At 40.0% G+C, this 16,083-nt stretch overlaps 1 protein-coding gene across 1 annotated transcript in view; it reads right to left on the bottom strand.

The window, feature by feature from the left end:
* The window catches only part of NBAS (NBAS subunit of NRZ tethering complex), a 179,926-nt gene that overhangs the window by 114,072 nt on the left and 49,771 nt on the right, over positions 1-16,083 (bottom strand). The window contains exons 20-21 of the mRNA XM_081945203.1: positions 15,816-15,920; positions 13,602-13,738 (exon numbers count right to left, since the gene is read on the bottom strand). Of these exons, the coding sequence (XP_081801329.1) occupies positions 13,602-13,738; positions 15,816-15,920 (242 nt within the window). The remainder of the gene's footprint in view (positions 1-13,601; positions 13,739-15,815; positions 15,921-16,083) is intronic.

Raw genomic sequence — 16,083 nt, 5'->3', positions numbered from 1 at the left:
TTTAATTACAAAAATAAATAAATATAAAACCACCATCATCACCACCACCCAAAGGGGGGGGGGGGAGAAGAGGAAAGACTACAGTATGGGGAGACATAGTAGAAATATATAAAATCATGCATGGCACAGATAACATGGAGAGACCTTTTTTTCTTAGTCCTCTCTGGCAATGTTAGAACTTTACATCATCTATTGAAATTAAATACAGGGACCTTCAGGACAGATAGACAGGAAGTAATACTGTTAACCATGTTTAATTTGTGGGACTTGCTACCAGAAGTCTTGCCATTGGCAGTTAGTTAGAAAGATTTGAGAGCAATTTATTGCCTTCTCAATTACAAGCAGCCTGCCTTAAATCCTGTTTGTGTGGAACAATTATACAATGGAGCTACTGCTGTGAGCTTCCCAAACGTAACCTGTTGGCCACTATGCTATACTGATGCTAGACTAGATGGGCAAGGCTAGACCCTTACATTCTTATTCCACTATTTGAGGCACTCCCTTAATAAGTTCTACTACTTAGTTGTATTTATCCAAGCCTTGGCAAGTCTAGGTTTCCAACAGAAGGCTTTGTCCATTTTGCAATTCCTTGTCCTTAAGCCAAATATAGATCACATTCAAGACCAGTCAATGGGAAAACACTTAGTCTTTATGAACATACATATTTTACATTTAAAAAATCTCCTTCCTAACCTGAGAGCCATTGTTTGTCTACCTCTGTATTGATCACAAAATTCAAACTGTAGAACTTGTTTTCAATTTAGTGTTTATGACAGTGTTTATGTTCCCCGGTAGGGGAAACTTCCGAGGTGGCTCGGGAGTTCATGGCTTCCATGACAGCCATGGACCTGACCCAGGTAATTCGGGGCCCCACACACGAGGGAGGTCACACACTGGACCTTATTTTTGTATCTGGCCAGTGGAGGAGTGATCTGGGAGTAGGGGATTTAGTTGTCACGCCCCTGTCATGGTCAGATCACTCACTTCTCCGGCTCGACTTTCCAACCGCTGCTCCCCATTGCGGGGAGGCGGAACCAGAATGCTCTAGATGGTTCCGCCCCAGGCGCTTGATGGAACCTGATAGGTTCCAGACGGAGCTTGGGCCATTCCCTGTAGCCCTGACCCGCACCCGGACGGAGGACCTAGTGGCCGCATGGAACAGTGCGGCCGCCGGTGCCTTGGACCGGGTTGCGCCTTTGCGGCCTCTCTTGCGGCATCGAATCACCCAGGCCCCTTGGTTTACCGAGGAGCTGGGGGTGATGAAGCGTCGCAAGAGACGCCTAGAGAGCAGATGGAGATCGTCACGCTCCGAGTCTGACCGAGCACAGGTAAGAGCCTATTTACGGACTTACCTTGTGGCATTAAGAGTGGCCAAACGACAATATTGTGCCACTCTTATTGCGTCTGCAGATAACTGCCCTGCCGCCCTGTTTAGGGTGACCCGCTCCCTCCTTTCTCAGAGGCCGCGGGAAGCACCCTTGCAGGGTAGAGCAGAGGAGTTTGGGGAATATCTGCAGGACAAAATCGCTCAGATTCGCAGCGAATGGGTCTCTGCTAGCGGTCTAGAAGAGACGTCGGAGGCGGGTCTTGAGGTGCCATTCTGGGAGGAGTTTGACTCTGTTACTTCCGTCGATATGGATGGGTTACGTGGACGACTGCGAGCCACCACATGTTTACTGGACCCGTGTCCCTCCTGGCTTATACTGGCATCCTGGGAGGTCACACGAGATTGGCTCCAGGAATTAGTGAACGCTTCACTGAGGGAGGGGTCCTTGCCGGCTGTCTTGAAAGAGGTGGTGGTGAGGCCCCTACTCAAGAAGCCTTCCCTGGACCCAGCTAATTTAGTTAATTACCGTCCCGTCTCCAACCTTCCCTTTTTGGCGAAGGTTGTAGAGAGTGTGGTGGCGCAACAGTTCCCACGGCACCTGGAGGAAATTGATTATCTGGATCCGTGCCAGTCCGGCTTCCGGCCCGGTCACAGCATGGAGACGGCTTTGGTCGCGTTGGTGGATGATCTCTGGAGGGCCAGAGATGGGGGCTGTTCCTCCATCTTGGTCCTGTTAGATCTGTCGGCGGCTTTTGATAACATCGACCATGGTATCCTATTGCGTCGCCTGGAGGGGTTGGGGGTGAGGGGCACTGTTTTGTGGTGGTTCTCCTCCTACCTCTCTGGTCGAACGCAATGTGTGTTGACAGGGGGGCAGAGGTCGAGCCCGAGGCCGCTCACTTGTGGGGTGCCGCAGGGGTCGGTCCTCTCGCCTCTCCTGTTCAACACATACATGAAGCCACTGGGCGAGATCATCCGTGGGTTCGGGGTAGATTACCATCTGTACGCTGATGATATGCAGCTGTACATCTCTACCCCGGACCACCCCAACGATGCCGTCAAAGTGATGTCCCGATGTTTGGAAGCCGTTCGGATCTGGATGGGAAGTAACAGACTCAAACTCAACCCGTCCAAGACGGAGTGGCTGTGGCTACCGGCACCCCGGTTCAACCAGTTACGTCCATCACTGGCCATTGGGGGCGAACAGCTGGCCCCCGTGGATCGGGTACGCAATTTGGGTGTCCTCCTGGATGCCCGGCTGTCAATGGATGACCATGTGACAGCCGTGGCAAGGGGGGCATTCCACCAGGTTCGCCTGGTGCGCCAATTGCGTCCCCTATTGGACCGGAACGCCCTATGTACAGTCACTCATGCGCTTGTGACGTGTCGACTGGACTACTGTAATGCTCTCTACATGGGGCTCCCCTTGAGATGAACCCGAAGGCTGCAGTTGGTTCAGAATGCGGCCGCGCGGACAATTGTGGGAGCTACTAGATACTCCCACATAACACCTTTGCTGCGTGGGCTGCACTGGCTACCTGTGGCTTTTCGGGTGCGTTTCAAGGTGTTGGTCATCATCTTCAAAGCGCTCCATGGCACAGGACCTAGTTATCTGCTGGATCGTATCCTGCCCCATACATCCCTTCGGCCGATTCGCTCTCACAGAGAGGGACTCCTCTGGGTGCCGTCCACTAGGCAATGCCAGCGGGCGACGCCCAGGAGTAGGGCCTTCTCTGTGATGGGCCCGACCCTTTGGAATGACCTCCCCCCAGATATCAGGACTACCACCGACCTCCGCTCCTTCCGTAAGAAACTAAAGACCCACCTGTTCAATCTAGCCGGCCTGGCCTAATTCCTAATTCCCAATTTTAGTTCCTCAAGCCTGCATTTTTTAAATTTTCTAGGGGTATGCTTTTAGTTGTTTTTAATTTAATTTTTAATTTTTACTTTTTGTACAGTTGTATGAGGTTTAATTCATTTTTAAGGGTATAGGATATTCGTCTTTTGTATTCGTTTTAATGACACACCTGTACACCGCCCCGAGTCCCTTCGGGGAGAGGGGGCGGTCTAGAAATACTGAAAAATAAAATAAATAAAATAAATAGAAATAGATGAATTGTGAAGGGGGCAGAATGTGCAGGTTAGTTTTCCTTAAGCACTGCATTATTATTAGAATTCTCCTTTGGGATTAAAGGTCAAAAGTACAATTAAATCAGGCACACAAGATGGACTGAATAGCATGCAAGGGTGGGGCAGGCTGGAATAAAAACTAAATTTGAATTAAGTAAAAGAAAAGAAAATTAACTCAAAATGATTATTTTCCATACAATTAATAAACTCCACCTGCTGCTGGATTAAAAATTATTATTCGGCAGCCAGGCTTTGGTTGAGAAAGCAAGTGGCCCTAGGGTTTAAAGATGTGCACCCCTGCATTGAATGGATATTTGCATTTAATCTGCAAAGATTTTAATATGCCAAAGGAACCAGTAGGGATGGCATCTTAAAATAATTAAATCAAAACTGGCATCAAGGGAGAATTTAACCTTTTCCTCGCTTAAGGAAAGCTGAGAATTTTCTTTGCTTTGGGAGCAGCCTCTGGGTATTAAATTTTCCGCACTAAACTTTCCTTAATTAATTTGCTTTTTAAAAGAACAGTACATTAGCTTAGTGTCAAGCAACATCTTGACACTAAAAAAAAGAAAGAAAGAAAGAAAAAGAAAAAAGTTTTCAAGGTTAGTGACCACATTTTCTTGAGAACTATTCTTTGGTATTATCTCATGCATCATCTTCTCTATGTTTAAGTTCTTAAGAGTCCTACACAAAGACTTTCTCAGCATTTCTGTACCATACACAGGACTCAGATAGTTGGGGGCAATATGCTGACTCTGTAAAACTGCTTAGAGAGGGCTGTAAAAGTACTAAGTGGCATATAAGTCTAAGTGCTATTGCTATTACTTAGCACCATTTGTAACAATCAAATAGACAATAATTATTGAATGTTATACTTATTACAGTACAATAAAGAACTATTGGGTGTGGGATTTAAATTCCACACCCTAAGGGACAAGCTATTGCAGAATGATCATCTGTTCCAAATAAGTTATAGCTAAGCTTTGCAGTCAAGCTTGCTACAGCCACTATTCAACGTAACACAGACCTCAAAAAATGAAGAAGCAGTTACTTGGACTCCTGCTTCAGTGATTTAGTGATATTTAATGGCATTTGATCTATTTGATACTTAAGTCAGTTTCTCTCTCATGTAAAGCTCATTAGCTCTGTCCCTTCGGGCCCCTTCCCAAGGATATGTTTCCAATCTGTTAATAAAATGGTTTCCAATCACAGACAGTGGGGAAAGTGGGCATGGAAAGTCTTTACTTGCTGGCTTGGAAAAATAGAGGCCATTTCTGTTGCTTTCTTTTTCCTACTGTCCTTCTGGAATCCAGTTAGTTGAGAGAGAGAAGACTAATCAACATTGCCATGTAACTGTAAACAAATGTACCCTCTCTTCAGTACTATCTCCTGCTCTCCCCAACCAGCATCCCTCACATATGATTTGAGGTGCAGCTCATGAAGTGCCAAGCCATCAGGTAAGTCCTTCCTTAGCATTTCCTATTGCACTGAATCATCACCTTCCATTTTAGCAAGGATACATTTCAAGAAACCATTTTTTTAAAGAAAGAGCTATGATATCCCCACCCCCAATTTATGGGCTTTCTGCATGCCTCTTCCATAATACTCTTGACCCATTCCCTACTGCCCTTTACATGCTGGGAAGATGTACCTCTTTAGCTTAGAACAGGGGTGTCAAACTCGTGATGACACATTGACGTATCACAACTTTTCCCCCCTCACTAAAATGGGGGTGGGTGTGGCCAGCACATGATGTATTCAGCCTACAGGCTGCGAGTTTGACACCCTTGGCTTAGAAGATTTCTTCATATCTGAAGACTTCATGCACAAGTTAGAGTTCTGAAAAGACTAGAGCCTAAAAACCTAATCTATTTGTCAAAACATATTTGTCTCAATCCTGGTAAGGCAATGAAGGGTTGAGGTAAATAGCAAAATTCTTGTTTCTCTTTTGCACAATGGCAATACACTGGGGTAGAGACAGATTTATGTAATATGCTGTAAAAGTTTACATTTTACTCATGTATAAAACATAAAATATTCATATACATATCTAAATATACTCATATTCTCCTACGAGAAGGAAACACAGACCCAATCCTCTGTCTTATGTTCAATCCCTTTATACAGCCATTAGTGTTATCAATATAATAACTTGAACAAGTATGTCTACTTTATGTTGACTTCATTTCTGGAATTGATCCATCCCAATGTAATATACAACATATATCAATGTTGTATATTAATGTTAATCCTAACCAGGCACTTCTATAAAGAGTTTTAATCCTTTCTGCTAATACAATGTACTTATTTTGGTTTTATCTGGAACTGTCTGGATATAAAAGATAGAGGATGATTGTACTGTTAACATGAATTAACTAAAAGAACAAGGTTAAGTACCTTATGAATATTATTACAGAACAGATGAAGCTTAAAAAACCATTTTGGAATTTAGAAATTTAAATTGGTGAGTCTCCTTTTACTCTTAATAAATAAACATTAATATATAGAGCCCTAGGAATCACATAGCAGTAAGACAAAGCTTACAATATGCAAGGACAAATAAATCTGTGTTTCACTATGGCATTAAATGTCAATGAACAATGTTTCATTTAACACTGTGGCAAATATCAAAAAGCTATTAATGGCATTGGATATACATGCAAACAGATAATCCTTTAGATTCTTTCAATAGTATATCATCAAGGAAGCTAGAAGCATCATCTTGTGGCTGGATACCATACCAGAAACATTTCCTCATCAAACATGTAACACAAGAATAGTTATGTTTTTCAATGTCTTTAATTAAACATTATTTTAAAAAAGAACCAACTATGTCATTGTTATAAACAATAGGGCCTCTGCTGTTAAGTACATCTTAGACCCAGCTGCTCTTCCCTAACCAGCATTGTGGATTGGATCTAGTACTGGTTCCCTTACCTCTCTTTGCTTGTCTGCCTGTCTGCCTGTCTGCCGTCTGTTTCTCTCTCTCTCTCCCTGTTTATTTTTGCATCCCAATGAAAATCTATGTCTGAATTTTCTAAATTTGGTGGATCACAGTGTATGGTTTAGCAAAATGAGGTGCAAAACACATGCTTGGCAAGCCTCCTATTATTTTTAATTCTATGTCCTTCAACTTTCCTACAATGAGATATCTTAACTTTAAACTACTGTCTTCCTTCTTTAAGTTTGTAATTTTCATCACTTTTTTTTGCAATTGTATGTTTATAAACAGGCATTGCCATTTTAATTTTAGCACATATTATGTGCTTTGGATACTCTTTCAATATACATTTAATGTTTGAGATGATAGCAATACATATGATTCTCATTTGATTCTATTAAGAGTATTGAATGCATTTGTAACAAGCAGTTAATATCTGCTTAGCATCCTTATATCACATTTGTTTTGTAGGATACTCCTTTGAATTATCTTCAGCTGCTAACATTTTGCATAAAGAAATAAGAAAAAAGGAAACCTGTATTTGAATCTACATAAGAGATGCTTCGCCATTTAAGCAAAATGCTTAAGGCAGAAAAAAAGCCTTTTCTGTAATAAAATTCTCCAGAGTTCATTTTTTAACCAAGGTGCCAGACCATCAAGCCAAAGTAAACCCACATTATTGACCATTACATTTATAAACCAACAGATGCCAGGCTCTTCACTCTCTGTAAGTAAGTGAAGTCTTTTAAAATGAACCATTTATAATATGTTTTCTCCTCCCTGTAAAGAGATAATTTTATAGCCTCTCCTAGAGGGTTTCAAGCTTCAAATAGCCAAGGAATTCATATCAGCACTCTGCCAGTAAAGAGAAAATTATGCTGCCTAAAATTAAGCGCAATATTCCAAAATGCTATCTAGGGAGCATTTCAAAGAGTAGATTAAATGCACCTCAGGCATTTGAATGCTAGAAAAAGTCTCCAAGACACTGGAACATCTTTCATCGTGACTATTTATTTATTGTTTCCATTAGACATTTTGTAAGGTTTTTTTTTTTAATGACATCATTAAATAACTCCTTGGCAGTAAATACTGAATGCTTACAACTGGTTCCTATAAACTAAGATGTATTGTCACACCAATGGCAAGAACTTGCAAACATTTTTGAGCCTTCAACATAGAACAGAAAGCAACCCTATTATAACAAGCTTTTGGACATTTATGAATAAAATAGTCTTATACGTATTTTACATTCAACATATAAAATCAAGACATGCAGGTACATATTCATACTATGTAAACATTGTATAGATAATGCATTAGAGGGAAAGAAAATAGCATATAGATGTGATGGCCTGGATTCAAAGACCTGTACAGAAAAACTTTTGATAACTGCTTTAATAACACCAATAAATGTTACTGTGGGAGATATAACAAATGAAATATAAAATAGATTGGTCTGTTAAAATGTGTTTGCTACAAAGTCTTGAAAGAGATCATATAAATTTATATTTCACTAAAGTTGGTTATCACTCACTTCTCATGAAAGTTAATTAGTTAATTAAAAGATAAAGACTCCCTCAAGCCAAAGTTGAATCTATATGAACAAGCCCATAGTTATCCTGGCACAATACAGAAGGGATTTATCACTGTCTTTTTCTAGGATGACTTTTTAATGTCTTAGATTAAACTTTGTCAAACTCACTGTTAATTTCGCGGCTCGCGGATCAGGTGCATCACACGCTGACCACACCCACGTCCAGTTTAGCAAAGGCGGGGAAGAGTCCCAATACGTCATGTGATGCTGCCGTGATGACTAGAGTTTGTCACCCTAGAGTTTACCTTAGAGGTTAGCCAACTGCCCTGGGATTTGTTAACACAGTCTTCTATCAAACTACTAAACAAGCCAATCCTGCTTTAGATTTCTTTTGAAATTAAAGTTACCTTTAAAATATGTATTCAATTTATTTATGTTAATAACTGAACTGCACTTAAAGCTCAGTCCTAATGCTTTTTACTTATGCATAAACCCAATAACTTTTAATTAGATTTATTTTCATGTATGCTTTTCCATGCATTTTTTTTTGAAGGAAATGGGCAGTTTAGAAATATGAAATGCAAATAAAATAAATAATGTTTGATTAAGATTCCTGCGAAATATAATAAATGAAAAAAATATCACAAAAATATGCCCCAGTAGACTAGTGAAGAAGTTGACTTAATTTTGAGATAATTTCCTTTTCTTTTCTTCAAACCTTATTGGCTAGTTTCTACAACAGAATTTTAAAAACGTCCTTTAATATCTACATTTTTCATGAAGCCACCCTAAAATATAATAAACTGAATTTGATTATCAACCCTTCTTCAGAAAATATGATGTTTTTTCTGGTTGTACAACATTTTTTCCCCCTTAGTTTTCCTTGCCACTTCCCCTTTTGCTTGGAAAAATCTTCATAGTAGACTTGGATGCCTCAAAAAAGATATATGGGGGTGGGGGAGAGGAGAGGAATAATCTAGTTTTGCACACTGTTCGCTGGCAAGCACAATTTAAGGGAACATAATTCATTGTTCTAGTTATTTTGGAATGGTTGATAGTATATGTCATTTCATTTCTTTAAATGAAATAACCCAGACATTTTAAACAATTTCACCAGAAATAGATTCTTCTACATTAGTCTATTTGTCCCCATAGGGAGGCTTCTGAGGAAATCTTGAGCCTCTGTTTCTCTTGTTACAGGAAATATTGAATAACATTTATTTATCTCATCCTGAAGCAATATTATGCAGTAAGTCAGAACCTTATTTGTTGTTTCTTCTGTCTGATTAGGATTCCCATGTTTCCTCCTAGGCTGCTCAAATTTGTGTTTCTACTTATTTTTTTCCCTACTGTTTTCTTTTTTCTTCAATCATGACCAATTATCAGATATCGCCTGGACAAGTCGCTGAAGTTTTCTTGGCAAGGTTTTTTAGCAGATGTTTGTTAATCTTAATCTTATTTTCTATGTTTATTTCTCCCCTGATTTATGTTTACTTTTGATTATATCTATTGATTTAGGTATGTGTGTGTCTCTGCATTTATATGATAGACATATTTGATGTATCTTGTGTCTTCCGGCAATAAGGCCATAATAAAGATATAGATATACTTGAAAGGTTCAGCTGCTGCTTGTTTCAACAATTCCTGCTGTGCAAGCCTTCACAAGGGGCCCCTTTGCAACTGTGCTCTTAGGGAACAATTTGTAAAAAAGCAACTACGCAAACAAATTATTTAAGAAGAAAGACTTATAATAAGACTGAGACACTGAATGCTTTAGAGCATTTCAAGTAAAAGAAGTAAGCAAAGGCATTCTTATTAAAAGAAAAATGTAGTTAAAGGATTATAAAGGGCATTTTATCAACTCTATAGAAAGACTTTCTCATCATAAGCTACAACAATCATTTCATTTGGCCAGGCATGTAGAAACACTGTAATGAATAGATTTGAAAATCAAAAATAAGGAAGGCATGGCTTCTAATATTCATTTCTATTGCAGCTGCCTGATTTTTCGAATTTGTTAATACCACTGACTTGCACAGAACCTGACAATTATCAATGGCAGGAAGCATTCCAATTATACGTGGATTTTACAGGCATTTCAAATAGCAATAGCACTTAGATTTATACATCGCTTCATAGTGCTTTACATCTCTCTCTAAGCAGTTTACAAATCTCAGCATATTACCCTGAACGATACGGATCCTCATTTTACCAACCTTGGAAGGCTGGAAGTGATTTCCGGTTTGCTCATAGGGCCGTTTTTAGTCCTCCGGAGCCTTCAGGGACCTTTAGGAAGTTTCCCTGAAGGGTCTGGAGGACTAAAAACGACCCTACGAGCAAACTGGAAGTGACTTCCGGTTTCCTCGTAGGGTTGTTTTTAATCCTCTGGAGCCTTCAGGGAAGCCTCCAGAAGGCCCCTGAAGGCTCCGAAGGGCTTATACCAGCCCTCCAAGCAAAACGGAAGTCCGTTCCCGAACTTCCGGTTTGCCCATAGGGGCGGTTTTTTTGCGCTCCGGAGGCTTCAGCGAAGTTCCTGAAGCCTCCGGAGGGCCTCCTGGGGGGCGGAGCAGGCTGTTTTCGCCCTCCCAGGCTCCTATAAAGCCTCTTGAGCCTTGGGAGGGCGAAAAATGGCTTTTAAAAAGGCTGAACTCAGCTGGCCAGCGCGCGCATGCACTCTGGCCACCTGACAGGGCAACGCCTCACGTGCCCTGACAAATGGCTCCGCATGCTACCTGTGGCATGCGTGCCATAGGTTCGCCATCCTAGGAATATGGCATAATTAACAGCTCCAAGTTGTCAGAAACCTGCCATCGCACATCAAGTAATTGAATCAATGCATTGTAAAGGCTCAGCAAGATTGAAATAAACAACATCACAACTACTCTGCAAATAATCTGGTCTCTTTTTCAATAAATTCACTACAGGAACCTGATACTGAAAGTGAAAGAAACACAGGTTAATAGCATACCAATCCAACTGAAAACAGACACCAGCTCTCTCAAATACTCAGGATGCCAATTGGATATCAATTGCTTTTCTTCTCCCTTCATTTCATAATTAGCTGAATTAATTTAATAAGACACTGTATTACGGGAGCTGTTATCAGTATGAGTCAAGCATCAAAAGATATAACTTAGGAAAAACATTTGAAAGAAATTTAGCGCAGACAAGGGAGCATATTTATGAACCGTAGCTTTATAAATATAGTTCTGTTTCACCCCTTTCATGGCAGCCATAAATGGCTTTTCAAAAAAAAATTACAGCTGATGAGGGAATCATTTACCTGAGATTCCTCTGTATAACTAATATCTTGGCTATAACTGCAATATTATTTTTAATGCATTGAAAACAGAAACAAAAAATTACAAGGGTTAAGTTATATGCAGTTCTATTGCTGACGAAGGGGATGATTTTCCAGAGGTGTTCTCTTAAACTCAAATAGTTATACTCCTCAGAATACATTTGTTTTAATTTTTTTTTAATTACAAAGAATGTCCTTCTAGTCTGAGTATCTAAACACTGTACACTGTTTTATCAGTTTTTAAAACCCTACCAGCTTGTAACAAGAGACTAGATTTGAAAGGAGGGAAAATCACTGTTTTTGACCTATAGTATCATTAAAAATGCTGCCTTAAGACTAAATAATTGAAAACTAGGACTAAAAGCTAATAGAGATAGAAGAAAATACAATGACAAAAAGCTGACAGTGTGAAATAGATTAATATGTCATCTGAAGATATTAAGAAGCAAAGACAATTTATCCCAAAATATTAATGTCCCATCCTGTCAGACCATTTCCCCCCGTTTTCTCACTCTCACATTTATGAATACTGACTTTGGTTTTGAACTAAAGGGTTATAAACCAAGTGGCAGAAGGCTTTTTCATCCATTACAGACATATATTAGAAAATTAACCACACTGTATTATCTCCTACGCTTTTCTGAAGGTTTTCCAAATTTCTAAAGGAGGCTTATTAGAAAACTGTACAAAGAATTATTTCTGAAAATTACATTACTCCTTTCACTAGACTAAAAAGGCATAAAGGAAAATTTGGATAGATTTTATTACTACCCTCTCTGTCCATCCTCTTCTTAGTACCATTCTTAATACTACAAGAGTACATTCTTTTCTATGCTGCAGATAGAAATTAGTGGTAACTAATATAGACATTCTGTGACCCATAAGTCACACATGGCCCTCCACAGGCTTTGGGGTGAACTGCAGAGCTCTCTTCTACAGGTTGTCCTCAACTTACAGCCACAATGGGCCCGGAATTTTGGTTGTAAGTCATTGGGGTTGTATACTGATGCACCATGTGACCAGACTCAATTTTAAAACTGTTTTCACAATGGTTAAGCACGTCAACATAATCATTAAGAGAATCAAATAGTCATTGAATGAACCAAATGGTTGTTAAGCAAATCAATGGATATCAATGGATGTTTTTCACCATATTGCATGACCATAGCACACTGCAATTGGTCATAAATGCAAGCCAGTTGCCAAATGCCCAAAATGCAATCACGTGATTTCAATGATGAATAATAAGTAGCTTTTTTATTCAATTTGAGGTGCAGACAACACAGACTCATCCCCAACAGCCTGCCCCTGTGTTCAGCATTGAAGGGATACAGGGCAGAAAACATCCTTCAGAAAGCACAGCTTTACAACACAGTCCTTTCAACAGTTTCAAGAAGGATCCACATCTTTTTGCACTACTCAGGCGACCCCTGAGGACGCAGACAAACATCCAGGTGGCCTCAATGACTCTCTAAAAGAATGCAAATGACCAGCTGTCTGCCAAGAATACAAACCCTCCCATTCCCCATCATCCAGTAGGAACTGAAGAAGCTTCTTGGATGAGAAACTAAATGTCTTCAAAGAAAAACGAGAAGGTCCAGTTGCCTCTTGAAAAAGCACCTTTGGGCTGTTGCATCATCACTTATACTTCCAGGTAAGGATGAAATAAATACCAGATTGGTCAGCCTTAAGATAATGTCTACAGCAATCTATTCTTCAACAACAGCATAACAGCAAAAATGTAGTCAGTGATATAGTATATATTCTAAAGAAAAAGACACCAAGTTCTTTCCCCAGATAACACTAGGTGAAAGTATTATAAAGGTTAGAATTATTAAGGATCCTGAAGTGGATGAATCAGTAATCCAACATGGGACAAAGCAGCTTCTTATGGTTTGATTACTGAATCAGGCATGCACTTAGATAAAAAGAGGCTTCAAACAGCTGAAGAGAATTCATCCGCTCTTCAACAAAGAAGAACATGTGTGAACAGTAAAGAAAATTACAAGTAATCCTAAACTGCAAACAGACACTTTATTTTAATAAAGATTAAGAATGTTGCTGATGATCAATGACTATTAAAGTGGGAAAAGGAAAAATGCACTTCTGAAAAAAGGGCATCCTTAAGGTGTACATCTTGTACCTAAATTAGACACTAATCAATTCTAGGAAAAAAAGCAACAAGCTGTGCAAAGTTTTGCTAGAAATGTGTGTGTTAGGGAGCTCTCCTAAGCAGCACGTGCAGTTTATATTTTAAACTAAGTTATTACTCAGGAATTCTGCTCATTTTATTAAACTGAAATCCCTGAGTTTCAAACGTGAAATGTATAATTTTCCATTGATGTGCAGAGAGCAAGTATACACTCACCAAGCTTCAGGCAGCAAAAAAGAATATTCATGTGGGGAGGTAGTTTCAGGAAAATTGGAGAGAACTGGCAGCCGATACGGAAGCAGATCTGATCCATGATACGTAAATAAAATCTCCAAGCCTCTTACATTACTTTCCTAGACATAAAATTCTGCTTTAATATTCAGGAAAAATTATACATTCTGCTTAAAAAGAACTGAACACAAAATTAATGGGAAGTCAAGTAATTTTCTTTTTTTGAAAAATGTTAAGTCAATCCTTAGAAGTATTTACTGATAGGAAGATTTTTTAAAAAAATTACTTGTAAATTGGGGGCAATGGTGCTGTTCCACATTTTCTGAGAATAAAAGATACTGAGAAATTTTCTGAGAAACAAAGAAACAATGACATGAAGGTGAATGACTGCAGAAAACACTGCTGAAATGCAAGAGTGATCTTGAAGATTAATTGGTGCTTGGGCATGGCTGCTTGCCCTGTAAATATTTAGCCTTTTTGTTACAGTTAAATAATTATTCTATAGTTTCCCTACAGTTAAATAATTCTTTTTCACAGTGAAGCTTCTTCTGACCCAATTTCCATTCTATTCTTTTTCTTGCTTTCCTCCCCCCGCCCTCCTGGAGGAAAAAAAAGCGGGGGTGGTGGTGGTAAGGTTATTCATGTGTTTCTATGTGTGAAAGTGACATATATGAGAGAAAACATGGGTAAGTACTAAGATGAAACTAAATTAATTTTACTAATTTTACTTACACTATTTACAATCAATTAATTTGAACTGGTAGTACTAGATTCATTTAATATTTTTTAAGATCAGATTCTGCCTTTTACGTGAGTCCTGGTGGATATAAGTATGCATACACAAATGCACATTAACATACAGTATGTGTGTGTCACATGCACAAATTTACTTAGAAATTGCTTCGGATAGGTTTCAAATAGAGTTAACAATACTAGCAGAAAAGATGGGTACTGCAAGGTTTTCTTGTCTGTATTCTTGGGGGGTGGGGGGAGGTCTATCTCTCCTTGATGAGAGATGTCTTCCTTTCAGGTAACTATCATACTGCATGTTATCTATTAATGATGATCAATACGCCAAGAGTAATCTCTCAGTATTCTTTTCATCAGAAAGTAGCATATCATTAATATTTAGATAGAAAAGACAGTGTTTCTCTCCAGAAGGGGAAGTCTATTATCACTTAAAGAGGCCTCACTTATTATTTCCCAACAGGAAGTGTCTGATGGACACCGTTTCTTCCATAGTATGTAATAAAGTTATGGGGAGAAAAGAACAAAAGGACCCTCTCTATCCCATATCACAGCGATGGCGAACCTTTTTTGGCTCGCGTGCCACAAGTGGGGGGAGCGCAGGGGGGTCGTGTGCACCCATAATGCAATGCACGACCCCCCAGTGCGCATGCGCGCACAACAGGTGCAAACCCCCCATTTTTACATGCTTTTTTCACCCTCCCCAGGCTCCAGAGGCTTTATAGGAGCCTGGGAAGGGCGAAAAGAGCCTCTCCCCGCCCCCCCAGAGACCCTCTGGAGGCTTCAGGGACCGTCCGGAGGCTTCCCTGAAGACTTCAGAACGCTTAAAATGACCCTCCGAGCAAACCGGAAGTCACGCCTTCGCAGCGCTCAAAACGACCCTCCGAGCAAACCGGAAGTCATTTCCGGTTTGCTCGGAGGGTCATTTTAAGTGTTCCGAAGGCTTCAGGGAAGCCTCCGGACGGTCCCTGAAGCCTCCGGAGGGCCTTGGGGGGGGCGGGGAGGCTCTTTTCGCCCTCCCCAGGCTCCTATAAAGCCCCTGGAGCCTGGGAAGGGCGAAAAAATGGCTTTTAAAAATGGTGAACTGAGCTGGCCAGCGCGCGCATGCACTCTGGCCACCTGACAGGCCTCGCGTGCCCTGACAAATGGCTCCGCGTGCCACCTGTGGCACGCGTGCCATAGGTTCGCCATCACTGCCATATCAGATAAAGATCACACAAGCAGGAAACCACATTAATTATTGGGTATGCCAAATAGAAATCATATTTCAATCAGATTCCACAGGTACAACCATACTTTTGTTTGTGAATAAGCTGCTAGCCCTCAACATGATTTACTTCCACATAGACCTCAGAACCTTTGTGCTGCATTTTATGCTGGCATCATTAAATACCAATTTTAAAAACTTCTAATATATAGGAAAAGTTTTGTAGAAATTAAGAGAGCGTATACCCGAGCGTATGTTCTGGCAGAAACCACAATATTTTGATTGCGGAACTTCTTGAAAAATTCTGCATCATAATTTTGCTCGGCAGCATGTGGTCCTCCAAGGATTTCCTAAAGAAAAAGAAATATTTAAATAAAGTATTAGTTCTTAGTTCACATGTGACTTAAATTAAGTCTTGATGTTCATTTTTTCTGATAGTGAAAATCTAAATAACAGGTTGAAAATATAAAGCAAGATAAGATGAAAAATCCCAAAACCTGAGGTGCAAGTCAA

Source organism: Natrix helvetica (genome assembly GCF_964273705.1).
Source record: "Natrix helvetica genome assembly, chromosome: 2".
NCBI lineage: Eukaryota > Metazoa > Chordata > Lepidosauria > Squamata > Natricidae > Natrix > Natrix helvetica.
Note: the sequence above shows the minus strand (reverse complement) of the source record. Positions and strands in the feature narration are given on the sequence as shown.